The 17,461-nt window shown below is 43.2% G+C and overlaps 1 protein-coding gene across 5 annotated transcripts in view; it reads right to left on the bottom strand.

Annotated features, from left to right (window-relative positions):
• LOC121290931 (1-phosphatidylinositol 4,5-bisphosphate phosphodiesterase beta-1) overlaps positions 1 to 17,461 on the bottom strand; it is an 802,698-nt gene that overhangs the window by 70,307 nt on the left and 714,930 nt on the right. For 4 of the 5 annotated variants that reach the window (XR_005945906.1, XM_041211986.1, XM_041211997.1 and 1 more), the window contains 3 exons: positions 7,492 to 7,672; positions 1,956 to 2,032; positions 1,774 to 1,863 (listed from right to left, as the gene is read on the bottom strand). Coding sequence is in view for 3 of the 5 variants with exons in the window: in XM_041211986.1 (XP_041067920.1) it covers positions 1,774 to 1,863; positions 1,956 to 2,032; positions 7,492 to 7,672 (348 nt within the window). In the remaining 2 variants the exon portion in view is untranslated. Of the gene's footprint in view, positions 1 to 1,773; positions 1,864 to 1,955; positions 2,033 to 7,491; positions 7,673 to 17,461 lie in introns of those variants that run through there. The other variant, XR_005945910.1, reaches the window with a different exon arrangement.

Below are 17,461 nucleotides of genomic sequence, written 5' to 3'. Positions count from 1 at the left end.
GGAGGATCTCACTAAGGCTTTGTTCATGCCTAGGTGGTTTCCTGTGTCCATGCTGCAGCTAATGGGCTTGTCCTTTGACTCTACTAACTCAAGAGTTTTCTCCAAGGCTCCATGTCAGAATGCCCCGGACTAGGAACAGAAGCAAGTTCTAGCCAGTTCCCAGTCTTCAGCATGCTGTGTCAAGTAGGGATGAGTTGTAGAGAGGTTGTGGCATCTCCATGTAGAAGCAGTGGCGAGCAAAGTGGATGAAGTGAGGGCAAAGGCTTGGGGCATCTCCTGTTGTCGACATGAAGGGATCATTGGCTGTAACAGGACTGCAATTCTGTTCTTGCATTCTTGGCTGTAAATGATTCAGGCAAGCTGATGATGATTTATAGAAATGCCTTTTAAAAGTGCCTGTTCAGTCAGTACCATGCAATACAGAAACACTGTTAGATACAAGCTAACATGCACAAAAGAGTCAGGGAGAAAACAAGGTTACAGTTAGTAATAAACATCCAAGAAACGTTTATGCAAGGAACATTTATCTGTGCTAACTAAAGATCTTTCTTCCTACCTCTTGTGCAGCTTCTAGATTGCACATTTTACTTTCTTGTACCATTGTCTGATAAAGCAGCCAAGTGGGAGAAAAATTGGCTCAGAGGCTCGTGAAGTGAGATTAAACATGGAGAAAGAAACAGCACACACCGCCTTGAGAGCTCCATTGCTCTTTTTTGAAATAAAACTCCATCACAGAATATAGTTTGGAATAAACAGGTCTCTAAATGCTCAGAACTAATTTCCACAAAGTTCTAAGTGAGCCTTCTGGCTCTTTTGACAGACAGTGCCAGAAAATGAGATAACCTTCGGAGCTGACAACCAGCAATTGTGGATCTAGAGCTATTGCCTACACTTCAGAAAATATGTTCCATTTGTCTGTCATGAATAAAGAAATAAAACTGCTCATGACTGCCTTAAATGCCAAGGTCACTGGCTGAAGATTTTAATCGAAGTGTAGGAGTCACTTGTTGCTGAGGACAATTAGAGCAACGCAGAGTTCTTTGTCGCAAGTGCTGATGCATGGACACCATGCTAATGTGAGTGGTTATTCAAAGATAGTGCTTTAACTCTTGCGATAAAGGCCAAGTCTCTGTCCATTACCAAATAGGGAAAGATTTCTGCCTTTTCATCTGACTTGAGAAAGATCAAATGTGCCTTGAAAAGATTCCCTCTGTCACATTTCAGGATTTCTGACTCCATTGCCACAGAAGGATCTTGGTAAGACTGATTTAGATTTATTTAAAAAAAACGTTGCTTTTAAATCCAATTTAATCATCAAGCGGTTACCATGCTCTGGGCAGGAAATATGTCTTCGAGTCAGATGAAACGATTTGCAGAATTCTGCTCCTCATTAATACTTCAATTGTAGACAATGGGGGACATTCAGAAATTTCAGGGAGCCATTCAAATGAATTTGGTGCTACTTGTTTGAGAATAGAAGGAGACAGTTTCTGGTGGGGGTGACCCCTCTCTTGACTTCCACAGGCAGCTCTACTATTTGAAAAAAAATAAAGATTGGGCTATTTACCTCCCTTGAAGGTCCCTCGGGTGGGGAGGGGAGGGCATGTCTGGTGGGCAGGGAGTGATCGGAATACTGGGAAATGCTTCTCTGCTCTTCCTGGCACCACACCAGCAATTATTAAAGCTAATAAAAGAAAATCTTTGCTGGCAGGCGTCACCAAATCTACTTTGAAGATTACAACAATGCACTCATGCAAAGACTGAAAGACTCACTCTTCCATTTGATTTTTGTCTTTTGATTTTGCCTCGGTGATCTTCTCCTGCCTCTTTTTGTCCATTTTCTTCTTCAATTCTTTCTTCTCCCTGTGAATAACAATGCAAGGTCCATTTACCTTCAACAATTTCAGCTGGAGATTTAACAGAAAATGTTTTTAAATGTTGTAGGCGAGTCTTACTTTTCACAGAGCTCTCTCAGTTTCTTTAATTGGTTGGCTTGGCATTCCTCAGCTACCTCAGTGAGCTTCTGCACAAGCTGTAAAAATCGGAAGACATGATTAATAATAAGTGAATCTCACGGCAGAGCCGCTGAGGTTTTATTTCCCTGTGATCGAGGGAAATCGCGTAATTTTTGCACTGCCCATTTACTGTCCTGTATAATACAGGCTAACTTCGTTCTCATGTGAAATGTAACTACAACTAGAACCTGCTGTCAAAATAACAGGAAGGACAATGATACTCGCTGTTATTTATGTATACATGATATAGCAACTTCAGGCGAGGAGCAGATGTGAGGTTAAATGTGAATATCCAAATGTTGCTGTCCGAGTTGCATCATCCTGCCATTAGCTTTGTGAAAATGACATTGTGCTGTTAGCCTCAATTCTTTTTTGGGAATTTGCTGTATTTGCCCATTAACTGTCCATCAAACTTGGCACAGAATGCCAGGTCTTTCCTTTAGGTTTGCAAGTACCCTAATAATGACATGATGTGTGTTAATTAGTCAATTAACCTCTTTGGCACTGAAAATTACAAGTGTGTAGTCTCATTCCTTCAGGTTTTGATTTTTTGGGGGGAGATTTAAAAAAAATCAAAATTTGAATTAAAAAGCTTTTTCTTACTTTTTACTTTTGCCACTTTTTTCGTTTTTCTCTTAGCCCATTCTTTTCTTCCCTCTCTATATTCTCTCTTTCTCCATCTGATTTGACATTGAATTCAGCTCTCCTTCTCAGTCCTTCCTTTGCATATTTTGTAATCCCTAACTTTCATTGGTGCAGGAGATACATAATTGCTTTCCCCGTCCGCTCAGGTCTCAAGTATCCTGTTTCCCTCTCTGCATTGTTATCAACTCGCACTTTCAGCAGCTTTGCAGCCAATAATGTTTTGAGAAGACTGGTACAGGGGCAAGTTTTGCTAACAGTCTATCCCGCTAGATAGCCTGCTACAGCAAAATATGTGGTCCATTATTTCAGTTTTTCAAACCCAACCTTGTATTTGCAAGGATTGGGACTGTACATCACATGACTCACAGTAGTTAGGAGCCTCTAAATAATCATTTGGGTTAAAATTCCCTTCCTCAGGGGGAAAAAAACAGACAAAATTCATATTCCGCCCGCCCCCCCCCCCGTTAATGTAATTTGTAAGAAGTCACTCACTTACCTCTGTAAATGACATACTAATCCTATCATTTCTTTTGTTCCCTTTTGTTTTTATCCTTTCATGAGATTTGTGCCCATCCCTAATTGCCCTTGAACTGAATGGCTGCTAAGCCATTTCAGAGTCAACCACGTTACTGTGGGTCAGGAGTCACATGTAGGACCAGGTAAGGATGGCAGACTTCCCTCCCTTAAGGACATTAGCAAACCAGGTTGGTTTTTAAGAACAATCAATGAGAGTTTCACAGTCACCAATATTGAGCTTTTAATTTCAGATTTATTCATCAAATTTAAATTCTACCAGCTACCATGGTGAGATTTGAACCCATGTCCCAGGGCATTAGGCTGGGCCTCTAGACTACCAGCTCATCCAGTGTTAAACTGCCCTCAGCTGCAGACTGTCTTGACACACTGAAATTTCATTTACTTCAAGAAGGGTGTGTTTCTATTCCTAGATCACAATTCTGCCATGCATGTTTACAGTGGCCACTGAAGGAAGTTGTTTCTTTATATTGGCAATGTTTTACTTTGGAATTGGGGAACTAGAGCCAATCATGAACGTAACCAACTAACAGTTCCCCTCATCCAGGTGGCAGGATCTGGACTGCCTAGTCAATCATTGGGATGAGAAAGCCAAGTTTGGCTGTGGATATATGGGGAGGCTACTCACTGGCACTGGCCTCTCAATATCCAAACCATAGCAGAGTCTGTGGGGCTGGTTTTATAGTTGCCCAACTGGGTAGGAGCAGATGCAATAGCACCATGCATATTGCAGTGTTGGATTCACCACTACATTCCTTCCACATATATGTTACACATGCAGAGATAGTGGCATAACCATAATTTGCCATTGCCTTCTGCAGTATGGCTGACCAGGAAACTCTCCCACTCTTGCTACCTGCTATCAGATGCATTGGAAGGATTTACAGGCTGATAATCAACCTCTATGGCCACATTCCAAATGCACCTTCCATGGCCATCAAATCCTGAAGTGGGACTTGAACCTAGAGCTAGTGGTTCAGAGGATGGGATGCAATCATTGCGCCATCAGACCTCCTAAAGGACGTCCAGTACTGGGATAAGCAATGCATTGTTGGTGTGTTAGAGAGAGAAAGAACATCCATTTCTACAGTGCTGGCCATGACCTCAGGGGGTCTCATTGTCCTACACAGCAATGAACTACCTTTGAAGAGTCGTCATTGTTGTAAAGGTGGACAGGTGTCATAGCTAATTCACGCACAGTAAGATCCCACAAAAAGAAAAGAGATAGAGGATCAGAAAATGTGTTTTTTTACTGATGTTGGTTCAAGGATATTATTGGCCAGGACTCAGGGAAAATTTTGTTCTTCTTTGAGTGGTGCCTTGGAATGTTTTTTACATCTACTTGAGAGGACCTTGGCTTAACATCCCATCCGAAATGCATCACCTCCAACAATGCAGCACTCCCTTAGCACTGCGCTGAAGTGTAAACCTCGGTTATATACTGAAGCCTGTGGAGTGAGGTCAGGCAGCCATCACAAAGCCAAGGCTGACAACTACTGAACTTTACAGATGAGGGAAATATTGGGATCCATTCTTGGTAATATGCTGAGTTAGATGATCTCAGCTAGAAGAGAAGGCCCAGAATTGTCCTCAGCAACACCCAGGTGGACAGATGAAAAAGATCAATCAGGAGCTCAACTTCTGGCCACTATTTAGTGACCATTCCTAGACTGTGTTTATTGGACAGGAGTGTTTTATATTTATATATCTCAGAGCAATGCAACAGGTTTATTTAAAAGAGTTTTAAAATATCTCTGCAATCACAAATGTCTGCACTCACATTTACAGCGCAGCTTCTAGTAGTTTCTGTGGTGTCTGTTTACTTTGCTTTGAGTCTGCACCCAGGCTTAATCAATCAATCACAGTGAGTATTGATCAGTTACCAGACTCACATAATCAAACACTGAAAAATTCAACATTAAAGGTGATTTAAAAACAGAAAAAGCTAGAAAAACTCTGCAGGTCTGACAGCATCTGTGGAGAGAGAAACAGAATTAACGTTTCGAGTCCGTATGACCCAGAGACATTAACTCTGTTTCTCTCCCCACAGATGCTGTCAGGCCTGCTAAGTTTTTCCAGCATTTTCTGTTTTTAATTCAGGTTTCCAGCAGCCGCAGTATTTTGCTTTTAACTACAGGGGATTTATTGAATTCACCAGTGAACTCACCATAACTCAAACAGTCTGGCAATACTGTTAACCAAGCCCTCACTTGAAGAGTGATCATGTGGACGGAGTGAGGATACAGATCGGCCATGACCTCACTAAATAGCGTCACAGGCTTAAGGGGCTAAAATGACCAACTCTTATTCCTAAGTTCCTCAGGTACTACGGGTCATTTTGCACCCATGGAACTGAATGAAGCTCAGTATGAGACTGAAGAAGAGGTGGGGAGTGGTGGGTTGGGGTGGGTGTGGAGGAGGGCAGTGTGCTGTGGTGGTGGTAAGCAGAGAAAAGTTGAAAAGTGAGATGAAGATCAGATTCTTAAAAATAAAATGACTTGCATTTGTCCTGGCCAATATTAATTCCCCAATCAACTAAAGATGCACTCCATTGGCTGTCAAGCCCTTTAGGACAGTCGTGGTCTTGAAAGGTGCAAAGAGTTGACCTTTCATCAGTATGGCTGTCCCAAAGGGCCTGGCAGCCAATGAAGTGTGTCTTCAGTTGTTGAGGAATTAATATGGGCTGGGACACCAGGGAAAACTCCCCTGCCATTCTTCAAGGCAGTGCCATGGAATCCTTTACATAAACCTGACAGGGTAGATGGGACCATTGTTTCATATCTCACCTGAAAGCCGGCACCTCGGACAGTGCAGCACTTCCTCAGTACTGCACTGGGAGTATCAGGCTAGATTTTTGTATCAAGCCCAGAAATGGGACTTGAACCCACGATTTTCATACTCAGAGGCAAGAGTGCTACCCACCAAACCACAGCTGACACAACCCACGAGTTATCTAGCACAGCCCGTGTTAATAAATCTGCAGTAAATGTGAATGATAACTTCTAAGAAACGACAAGAAAGGAAAGTCAAATCATTCGGAAGACAACACCTTCAGGAGCACACAAATGTCATCATTGTAACACTGAGTATTTACTTGGACAATGAATTCTGGCTACATGTCAGATCAGAAATGTATCTGCTCAACCTGTAAGGGCCAAAGAGCAGAGCGGAGTCCAGGACATGAACCAGCTTGAAAAGAAAATGATGGCAGCTGGGGCGAGGGGGAAGGATGTGGGGTGGGGAAGGGGGTGGAGGTGTGGAGGTAAGGTAAATTAAATCAACAGTTAGAGGATTCTGATCTTGAGTTCTTGAAGGTCTGAGATTGGGGATATTTTGAGCTCGACGTGGGAAGGATGGGGTGAGGATTGTGTGTGGAATGCATAACCAGAGCTGAGGAAGAACAGAAGAAGAGATTTGGAGGAACAGTGCACAAGGCTGTATTAATAAAATAGACAGAGTGGAAAAAAATGGAAGGTTACCAGGGCAAATGATGCTTAGACTGGTTGAAAAGGATGACCTCATGAGAAAGGCACAATCTGCTAAGTAAAGTCCAATTTATATATTGGGCTGAACAAAACAGGGGGAAAGCAGATGGCACACCCCATGCCCCCCCGTGGCCTCACGCCCCCCCAGGAAACTATTTTGGCATAGAGCCAACATGCCACACACCAACCCGGCCTGCAGCTATTAGGTGCTGCAGGGTGGATTAACGAGGGCCGAGTGGGACTTCTGCCCCGCATTGGGGAGGAAGCCCCGCCCTCTGGAGCCAATCCAATTGGTTGGCAGCTTCATCAGTCCTGACAATGCTAGGAAGGCATCATTCACCCACTGCCGGGACTACAGGAAGAGAAGGAGATGGATCCCTGGAGCAGATAAGTCCAGGGTCCTGGGCCAGGAGAATTTGGGTAGGTTAGGAAGTGGGGCAGTGGTGGGGGAAAGGGGCAGGTTTAAGGGAGGAAGCAGGTAGGAAGAAAGGGGGCGGTTCCAGGTTAGGGTGGCTGCCCCCCTGATCGTCCCCGAAAAGCACCCCACCTTCCTTCCGAATGGCCTAATTTCTGCTCCTATGTCTTATGGTCTAATATCTATCAGACTGCACGGTTCAAGAAGGCACCCTGGCCACCACCCTCTCAGGATAACTGGGAGATGGGCAATTAATGCCGATATGTGTATGTGAGTGAGTGAGTGAGCGGGTTTAGTAATGTATAACCAATAGAAATGACTGAGTTGCATATTGGTGGCCCATTTAATGCATACACATGCACTATGAAACAAAGCATTGAGTGACACTTGTCCAAACCTGTTTAACATGTTCACGTTTCTGATATTTTTCGCTGTAATACTGTTCCTGTCTCAGGTTTAGTAGTTGTTGCTGCTGTTGTTCTTTGAGCTCTGCTAATTTCTGTGTCATTTCTGCGTCAAGGCCAGTAAGTTCTTGTTCGATACTTGAACTGGGATGCTCTGGACTTGCTGATTCAGGCCTGTCAGGTCAGGGAAAAAAAACATGACCTAAGTTATACTACCCACACAGAAGCAAAAAATCCACTGTAAATACTTATCTTCCCATCTATTTAGAGACAACTGGCATTGCATTATACATGCTGAGCACTACAACTGACATCCAAAAGACACCAGATTATAGCATTCATTCTGACCCCATGTCATAGGAACATAGAAAAATAGAAGCAGGAATAGGTCACTCGGCCCTTCGAGCCTGCTCTGCTATTCGATATGATCATGGCTGGTCCTCTATCTCAGCGCCATACTCCCGCTCTCTCCCCATACCCCTTGATGTCACATTCAGTTCAACTGAAATGACCCAGTTGAAATGAGAATCAGTTTTCTCTTGCTGTGACTAGATTTTTCTGGGGATATTTTTTCAGGCTTTCCAGCATTATCGTTGCTTCCTTCTGTTGAAATCATGAGTGTATTTTTTTTCATTTAAAAAATTATTTTTTCTATTCCATCTGTAAGCGCTGTGAAAGAGATTCCTGCCAATTTTAGCCTGTTTTAAAATTCTCATCCTTGTTTTCAAATCCCTGCACGGCCTCGCCCCTCCCTTTCTCCATAGCATCAGCCAGCCACACAACCTTTCGAGGTCACTGTGCTCTTCCAATTCTGTTCGCTTGTGTGTTGTAATATGCTTTTAAGGGATAGCAGCAGGTCATCATAAGAAGGCAAGTGTGTCATGTAATCCAGTCTCAGTTTCACTTTTGGCCTGTGAGCAGAGTGCAGCACACACAGCTCTGTAGCTGATGTCTTTAAGCTTTCTACCCTCATATAAATGTTCTACTGTGCCTTGTTTTGATTAGTGAACTCACAACATCTTTTACACAATCCCTTATGAGAGATTCGTGCCTTTTGTATCATTTTAAAAACATGACATTGTGCATCCCGATGATTTTCGTCGCTCCATCATTAGTGGTTGGCCCTTCAGCCGCCTGGGTCCTAAGCTCAGGGATTCCCTAACAAAACCCCTCCATCTTTCTTTCTATCTCCTGCTCCTTCTTTAAGATGCTCCTCAAAACCTCTCTCATCTGTGCTGATGCCTTCTTAAAGTCATTTAGTGTCAAATCTTGTTTGATAACATTCCCGTCAAGCACTTTGTGACATTTTACTGCATTAAAGATGCTATATAAAGGCATAAAGTTATCATTGATGTCAACCAAATGATCCCTGTTTTAAATCATTTTGAAACAGGTTTGAGATTTGACACAACCACATGAGTCAAAACAAAGAAAAACATGGTTAATGCTTGAAATCTGAATTAAAAGGATAAAATGATGGAAATATACAGCAGGTCTGACTGGAAAGGAGAAGCGATGGGTTAACATGACCTCTGTAGCACATGAAGCACATGCAAAATCATTTTACTCTATCCGTCAAAATTTCTCAAGGATTAGTGGGGGTAGTTTTAACTTGCTGAAGAAGGAGTGATGTCACCGTCTGGCAATCTACGCTTGTCCTCATTATCTATGCTCCATAGCACTAAAAATTAACGTTAACCCGTCATTAGCTTTTGGAGGTAGCTTTATTGCAGAAAGCTCTGGGCCATCTTTTGTTAAAGGTTGTAACATCTTTAATATCTCGGCATCTGACCTTCTTGCAGCCTACTGTTGCAGGCAGGGCTTTTTGCCAGAGGTATCTGTTGGGCACGTTAGTGCACGTTTGAGTCTTTCCATTATAGGGCAGATATGCTGCTTTGCCATGGGTGACCGCTTGAGTACCTGCAGCTCACACTGATGCCCAAGAGCTGTGTGTTTGGTAACCGACAAGGCGACAAAAACCTTGAAATGGAAATCCGGCCACGAGGTGGCGCTGCATCACAGCGATGCCACAGGGATATATAAATATTTGCATCACCCCTTTCAGTCATAACACACCGAGCCCTATTTAGATTGGTTAAAACATTTGAATGGGATTGGGCTCACACTAAGCTCTCAATTTTATATTAGAGTCGATTGTGGTAAGGAAAGTGCTCATTTAAAACTTAGTAAGGGGCTCTTGGTCAGGAGACTACGCTCGAGTGAGGCGTAGACCAAGTGAGTTGCAACTTAGGTTCACCTGGGCATTCGATGCACAGAGGAAAGAGATGCTTTAAGTAAGGTTGATTGAAGCTAGTAAAATATGTTAAGTGTTAGTTGGATTTATCAGTACTAGTAAGATTTATCAATAGTTGTAAGGTTTATTAAGTTCCAAGTAAGATTAATGTAAGTAAAATAAAAGTTAACATAGGGAAAAACTTTCCCTCCTTTGGGGGGGGGGGGGGGGGGGGGGGGGGGGGGGGGGGGGCAGGGGGGTGGGCGGTGGTGGGGGTGGGGGTGGAAAATGCGGCTTCCGATCGGCGCCCCCATGGGTGGGCCAATTAAGGCCCGCCCAGCTATACGCTCCCTGTGCATGCGGGGGGGGGGGGGGTGGGGGGGGGGGGGGTGCATTCTGGATTCCCTCAGCTGAGACTGCACTCTTTCGTATATACGCACTGATCCCCCTGAAGCTAAGTGCTGCCTCAGGGCGATTGGCTCTGAATTAAAATTTGCAATAAAAATGATAGAAAAATTTGCTGACATGTCCCCTCATGTGACACTGTCACACGAGTTGGGACATGTCCATAGCTTTAACTGAAACCTTTATTAAAAATGTAAATACCCTCATGAAACCTCATCCTGCCCCTGGATGAGGTTTAATGCTTTGTCTGAAGCCCACCTGGGCTCCCGGCCTGCCCACCAACCTTAAGGTCCATTAATGATTTTAATTAATTTCTCAATGGCCTCAATAGGCTGTTGACAGGTCGGTGGTCACGCTGCTGACTTGGCTGCACCCCCGCCAACCTGAAAATGGAAATGACGCGGGGTGACGTCGGGAGTTCCACCTGACATCATCCCGCATTATTTTACGTATCGGCAAGCGGGCCCCACCCCCGCTCGCCAACTGGAAGATCCTGCTCATAAGTGAAGTAAAGTTAAGACATGGCGTTGTAGCCCGGTTGTGTGGAATGCATGTCCTGTCATATGTGGGAAGTCATGGGTGCTATTGGTGACCTAGACAACCACTTGTGCAGGAAGAGTCACCAGCTGCAGAAACTTGAGCTCCGGGTTTTGGAGCTCGAGCGGCGATTGGAATCAATTGCATCTGTGAGGCTGAGAGCTACATGGATAGCATGTTCAGAGAGGTGGTCACACCGCAGGCTAGAAGGATGGAAGCAGAAAGGGAATGGGCGACTGCCAAGCAGTCCAAAAGAACCAGGCAGATTTGTGCAGGAGTCCCCTGAGGTCCCACTTGCTTTTCTGGTTTTGATACTGGTGAGGGTGTTGGTTCTTCGGAGGAGTGTATTCACAGCCAGGTTTGGTAGATCAGCTGTACAGGAGGGGAGGAAGAAGAGGGGAAAAGCAGTAATGATAGGGAATTTTTTCGTTAGAGGAACAGACAGGCTGCAGACGTGATTCCAGGATGATATGTTGTCTCCCTGGTATCAGGGAAGTGTGTCATGGAGTGGCTGCAGGACATTCTTCTGGGGGAGGGTGAACAGCCAGAGGTTGTGGTCCACGTTGGTACCAATGACTTAGGTAGGAAGGGGGATGAGGTCCTAAAAGTAGATTTCAGGGAGCTAGGAAGGAGACTGAAAAGCAGGACCTCTAAAGCAGTAATCTCAGGATTACTCCCCGCCCCATGTGCAAGTGAGCACAGAAATAGGAGAACTGAGCGATTAAACATGTGGCTGGAGAACTGGTGTTGGAGGGAGGGCATTGGTTCTGGGGCAGGTGGGACCTGAATAAAGCAGACAGGCTGCATCTTTGCAGGACTGGGATAAACACCCTCACAGGGAGTTTCGCTAGTGCTGTTGGGGAGGGTTTAAACTAGATTGGCAGGGGGATGGGAACCTGAGAGGGAGCTCAGATTCGAGGGAAGTAAAACTAGTAAAAGGAAGTAGAAAAGTAGAAAGCAAAAATAGAAGACAGACAACGCGAAGGCAGCCATCAAATAGGATCAGAATAGAGAATAATGTTAAAAAGGCAGAATTAAAGGTTGTCTATCTGAATGCACATTGCATTTGCAAAAATTTGAATGCACAAACTGAGGTAAATGGGTATAATTTAATTGCCATTATGGAGATGTGACTACAGGGTGACCAAGATTGGGAGCTGAATATCCAAGGATAATCGACATTTAGGGTAGATAGGCACAAAGGAAAAGGAGGTGGGGCAGCATTCTTAATAAGGGATGAGATCAATACTTTAGTAAGAAAGGATCTTAGATTGAAAGATCATAGAAACATAGAAAATAGGAGGAGGAGTAGGCCATTTAGCCCTTCGAGCCTGCACTGCCATTCAGTATGATCATGGCTGATCATCCAACTCAATAGCCTACTCCCTCTTTCTCCCCATACCCTTTGATCCCTTTCGCCCCAAGAGCTATATTTAACTCCTACTTGAAAGCATGCAATGTTTTGGTCTCAACTACTTTCTGTTGTAACAAATTCCACAGGCTCACCACTCTCTGGGTGAAGAAACTTCTCCTCATCTCAGTCCTAAATGGTCTACCCCATATCCTCAGACTAGTCTCTGCTTCTGGACTCCCCATTCATCAGGAACATCCTTCCTGCATCTACCCTGTCTAGTCCTGTTAGAATTTTATAGGTTTCAGTGAGATCCCCCCTCATTCTTCTGAACTCCAGCGAATATAATCCTAACCGACTCAATCTCTTCTCATATGTCAATCCTGCCATCCCAGGAATCAGTCAGGTAAACCTTCACTGCATTCCCTCTATAGCAAATACATCCTTCCTCAGATAAGGAGATCAAAACTGTGCACAATATCCCAGGTGTGGTCTCACCAAGGCTCCGTATAATTGCAGCAATTTTGATGTAGAATCAGTTTGGGTAGAGCTAAGAAACAGCAAGGGGCAGCAAACATTGGTGGGAGTTGTTTATAGCCTACCAAGCTGTAGTGCTAATGTTGGGCACACTATAAATAAGGAAATTAGAGATGAATGCAACATGGGTAATACAGTAATAATGGGTGGCTTCAATTTACACATTGACTGGGTTAAACAAATCAGCACTAATGCTCTGGAGGAGGAATTCCTGGAGTGTGTATGTGATGGATTTCTGGAACAGTATGTTGAGGAGCCAACTAGGGATCGGGCTAGTTTGAATTTAGTGTTGTTTAATGAGAAAGGGCTAATTAGTAACTTTGCTGTTAAGGAGTCTTTGGGAAATAGTGACCATAATATGATACAGTTCATTCTGAAACTAGGGTCTTAAATCTGAAGAAAGGAAATTATGAAGGTAAGAGAGGCAAGTTGGCTAGGGTGGATTGGGAAAATACACTAAAAGATTTGATGGTAGACAGGCAGTGGCTAGTATTTAAAGAAAAAGTACACTGTCTACAAGAGATATACATTCCTCTGTAAACACCCAAAGGGAGAGGTAAATCAATCATGGTTAATGAAAGAAGTTAAAGATAACATTATTCAAAGGAAATGGCTTATAAGGATGCCAGAAAAAGTGGTAAGCCTGAGGATTGGGAACAGTTTATTAAGAAAGGAAAAAGAGAATACAAATGCAAACTAGTGAGAAACATAAAGGAGGATGTAAAAGCTTCTTTAGGTACTTGAAAAGGAAAAGAATAAACTAGGACAAATGTGGGCCAATTACAAGTGGGGACAGGAGAATTTATAGTGGAGAACAGGGAAATGGAGGAGAAACTAAACAGTTACTTTGCATCTGTCTTCACAGAACAAGATACATGAAATCTCCCAGAAATACTAGGTGCCCAAGTGACTTGTATAACTGAGGAATTAAAAGAAATTAGTATTAGTAGAGAGGTAGTACTTAAAAAGTTAACTGGATTGAAGGTGGATAAATCCCCTGGACCAGGTGGGCTTCATTCCAGAATGTTGAAGGAGTGGCTAGGGAGATAATGGATGCATTTGGGTTGTCTTTCAGAATTCTATAGATTCTAGAAAGGTTCCTGCAGAAAGTAGCAAATGTAACCCCACTTTTTAAGAAGGGAGAATGGAGAACTACACACCTGTTAGCTTGATATCAGTAGTAGGAAAAATGCTAGAATCTATAATAAAGGATGTGGTTACTGGACATTTAGAAAAAAATGATAAAATTGGGTAGAGTCAACATGGATCTGTGAAAGGGAAATCATGTTTGACAAATGTGTTGAGTGTTTTGAGGATATCACTTGTAGCTTGATAAAGGAGAACCAGTAGATGTGGTGTATTTGGATTTTCAGAAGGCTTTTGATAAGGTCCCACACATGAGGTATGTAAATAAAATTAGAGTGCAGGGATTGTGAGAAATATACTAATATGAATTGAGAATTGGTTAACAGACAGGAAGCAGAGAGTAGGAATAAACAGGTCATTCTCAGGATGGCAGGCTGTTACTGATGGGATACCATGAGGATCAGTGCTAGGACCACAGCTGTTCACAGTCTGTTTAAATGATTTGGATGTGGCTACCAATTGTAATATTTCCAAATTTGCTGATGACACCAAACTGGGTGGGAATGTATGTTGTGAGGAGCATACAAGCAGGCTTCAAGAAGATTTGAACAGGCTAAGTGAATGGGCTAGAACATGGCAGATGGAACAAGTGTGAAGTTATTGATATTGGAAGAAAAAACAGAAAGGCAGAATATTTCTTAAACGGTGAGAGGTTGGGAAGTGTGGGTGTCCAAAGGGACCAGGGTGTCCTTGTTCATGAGTTATTAAAAGTTAGCATGCTGGTGCAGGGAGCAATTAGGAAGGCAAATGGATGTTGGTGTTCATTGCGAGAGGATTTGAGTACAGGAGTAAAGATGTCTTGCTGCAGTTATATAGATCCTTGGTGAGACCTCACCTGGAGTATTGTGCACAGTTTTGGTCCCCTTATCTAAGGAAGGATATACTTGCGATAGAGGCAGTGCAACAGAGGTAGGCCAGATTAATCCCTGGGATGGCGGGATTGTTTTATGAGGAGAGATTGGGGAGACTGAGTCTGTATTCCCTTGCATTTCGAAGAATGAGAGGTGACCTCATTGAAATTTGCAAAATTCTTACAGGGCATGAGAGTCTGGATGTGGATAAGATGTTTCCCCCTGTTGGTGAGTCTAAAACCAGGGGATATAATCTCAGGATAAGGAGTAGACCATTTAAGACTGAGAAGAGGAGGAATTTCTTCATTCAGAGGGTGGTGAATATTTGAAATTCTCTACCCCGGAGGGCTGTGGAAGCTCAATCATTGAGCATGTTCAAGACAGTAATTGATACATTTCTGGAGACTAATGACATCGAGTGATATGGAAATAGCACGGGAATGATCAACCACAATCTAATTAAATGGCAGAACAGACTCAACGAGCTGATTGGCCGACTTCTGTTCCTACGTTCCTAACTGAGCCCTTGAGCCCAGATTGCCTAGGCTGCAAAAGGAGGAAATATGTTGCACATCATATTTTCTGCAGTTAAATAGTGTTATAATATACCCAAATATTATACGCTCGTACCCAGGTTCCTCAGGATTAAGAATTGGTGCACAATGGGACAAGAGTTCAGTGGTTCCAAATTCCACCTCCAAGTTCTGCCCTAGCCTACTCAGATAAAAGTAATGATGTCCCTCCTAGGAGAAATTAGCTTATTTCATCCATATTGCTGAAGAGAAACATGTTGCTGAAGCTTTTCCTCTTGCACTCATCAGGACAAATGCAAGAATGCCAAATTTCAAACGATCACAACAATTTATACTACAGGAGAAAAGGGTGCTGATTGGTTAGCCAGTCAACTCTGATTGGCTGAGGCGTTGAATAGCCCTTGTCCTTCTAGGTGGTGGAGGGTGCAGATTTGGAAGGTGCTGTTGAAGGTGCCTTGGAAAGTTGCTGCAGTGCATCATGTAGATGGCACACATTGCTGCCACTGTGCATCAGTGGTGGAGGGAGCATATGTTATGGTGGTGGGCGTTAGTCCGATCAAGCAGTGCACCAAACTCAGATTATTTGGGAGTGTGTATTAAAGGCATTTCATAGACACATATTACAGAAAAAATGTGTTCTAAGTGCAAGGCTGGAGTTAACACAGTCAATGATGGGCCGAAAGTCACTGAAGGTCACTGACAGGATGTTAAACATTAAGCAATGGAAACCAAAATAACTGGACAAGCTTGGCACAAGGAATATTATTTCAAGCCTGCACTTTGTCGCTGACAGGAACATAAGATTCTGAGGGGGCTTGACAGGGTAAATGCTGAGAGGATGTTTCCTCTCATGGCGGAATCTAGAACTCGACGGCACAGTTTAAAAACATAGAGCCACCCACAGATGAGGAGGAATTTCTTCTCTCAGAGAGTTGTTAGTCTTTGTAATTCTCTTTCTCAGAAAGCAGTGGAGGCTGGATCATTGAATATTTTCAAGGCTGAGTTAGACAGATTTTTCATCAACAAGGGAGACAAGTGTTATGGAGGGGCAGGCAAGAAGGTGGCATTAAGCCTAAATTCAGATCAGCCATGATGTTATTGAATGCTGGAGCAGGCTTGAGGGGCCAAATGCCTAATCCTGTTCCTATTTCTTATGATCTTATGAAGATCTGGGCCATTAACTCTGTTCCTCTATCCACAGAAGTTGCCTGACATATATATTTAAGTTTATCATTGATACATTTGGCACACATTTGCTGCCGTAGTACGTCTCCATTTCATGCCTGATGCACTTCTCCAACTCACTTCAGATGTCCTATTCAGATTTCTGTGTCACACTATGAAAAAGACTATGAAGAAACAAAGGCTGTCATTTGGGATGTATAGAGATACTCTCCAGGAAGAGGAAACACTGGCGTAAGGACATCAGTTGCCCCTTAATTGACTTCACTAATTATACTTAACAAAGATAAACTAACAGAGTTTTGGCCTGAAGTCTATTGACTGGATAAACTCATCCAGTATCGACTTGATAGCAATTAGATTTTGGCACCTTGAAAGCACTACAGCTTCAACTGAGCGACATAATAATACATCGCAGGCCATCAATCTGTATCCTTATAAAGCAGCATATCATCGGACATGCTTTGAGCAAAGACATGGGAGTGCTGTAAATATATTAATAAGTAGTGTGGCCTCTCATGCACACTGTTATGACAATGGACTAACGGTACCAATTAGCTGCAGGCAATGTGAACTTTTTAAGGAAGGTCAGTTTTTTTTAAAAAAAGAATACAAGTAAAGACACTGAGTAAAAGATGGCTGATAATGTAAATTGACCAATTTCTGGAAAATTCCTATTTGGATTAGACATGACCGACTGGTCCTGAGAGCACATGGAATGTTGCACCTGAAAGGTGTCATAGGTTTCTTCAAACTGAGACACTTGAAAAGGAGATAGGAAAGATGCAAAAAAAAACCTGAACTTTAATCTCCAGTGGTTGCGGAGGCAAAAGACTGATTTGTATGTCTTAGCAGACATCTGAACTCCCATCTCCTGTGATTTATATCTCAGAATGTGTAAATGGTCTGAGATAAATAGAACATGGACTCTGGGTGCGAGTTATAGGTTTTTTCCCACAGGGGAAAATCATTTAAAAAAACTGGTGTGCTGCTATATAACTGTGTGTGACAGCAAGCAGAAGAACAAGCTAGTCAACATCCTGCAGCTTGCATGCGAAGGATCTCTCTCTCTCTCTCTCACTCTCTGTTACTGGAGGCAAAGCTCAGCAGAAGCCACAATCTAAAGGAAATAGGACAGCCTCAGTCATCCTGTAGAACCAAGTGTCTCCAAACTAACTAGGAAACTGC

This window comes from Carcharodon carcharias, chromosome 2 (genome assembly GCF_017639515.1).
Source record: "Carcharodon carcharias isolate sCarCar2 chromosome 2, sCarCar2.pri, whole genome shotgun sequence".
Lineage (NCBI taxonomy): Eukaryota > Metazoa > Chordata > Chondrichthyes > Lamniformes > Lamnidae > Carcharodon > Carcharodon carcharias.
Note: the sequence above shows the minus strand (reverse complement) of the source record. Positions and strands in the feature narration are given on the sequence as shown.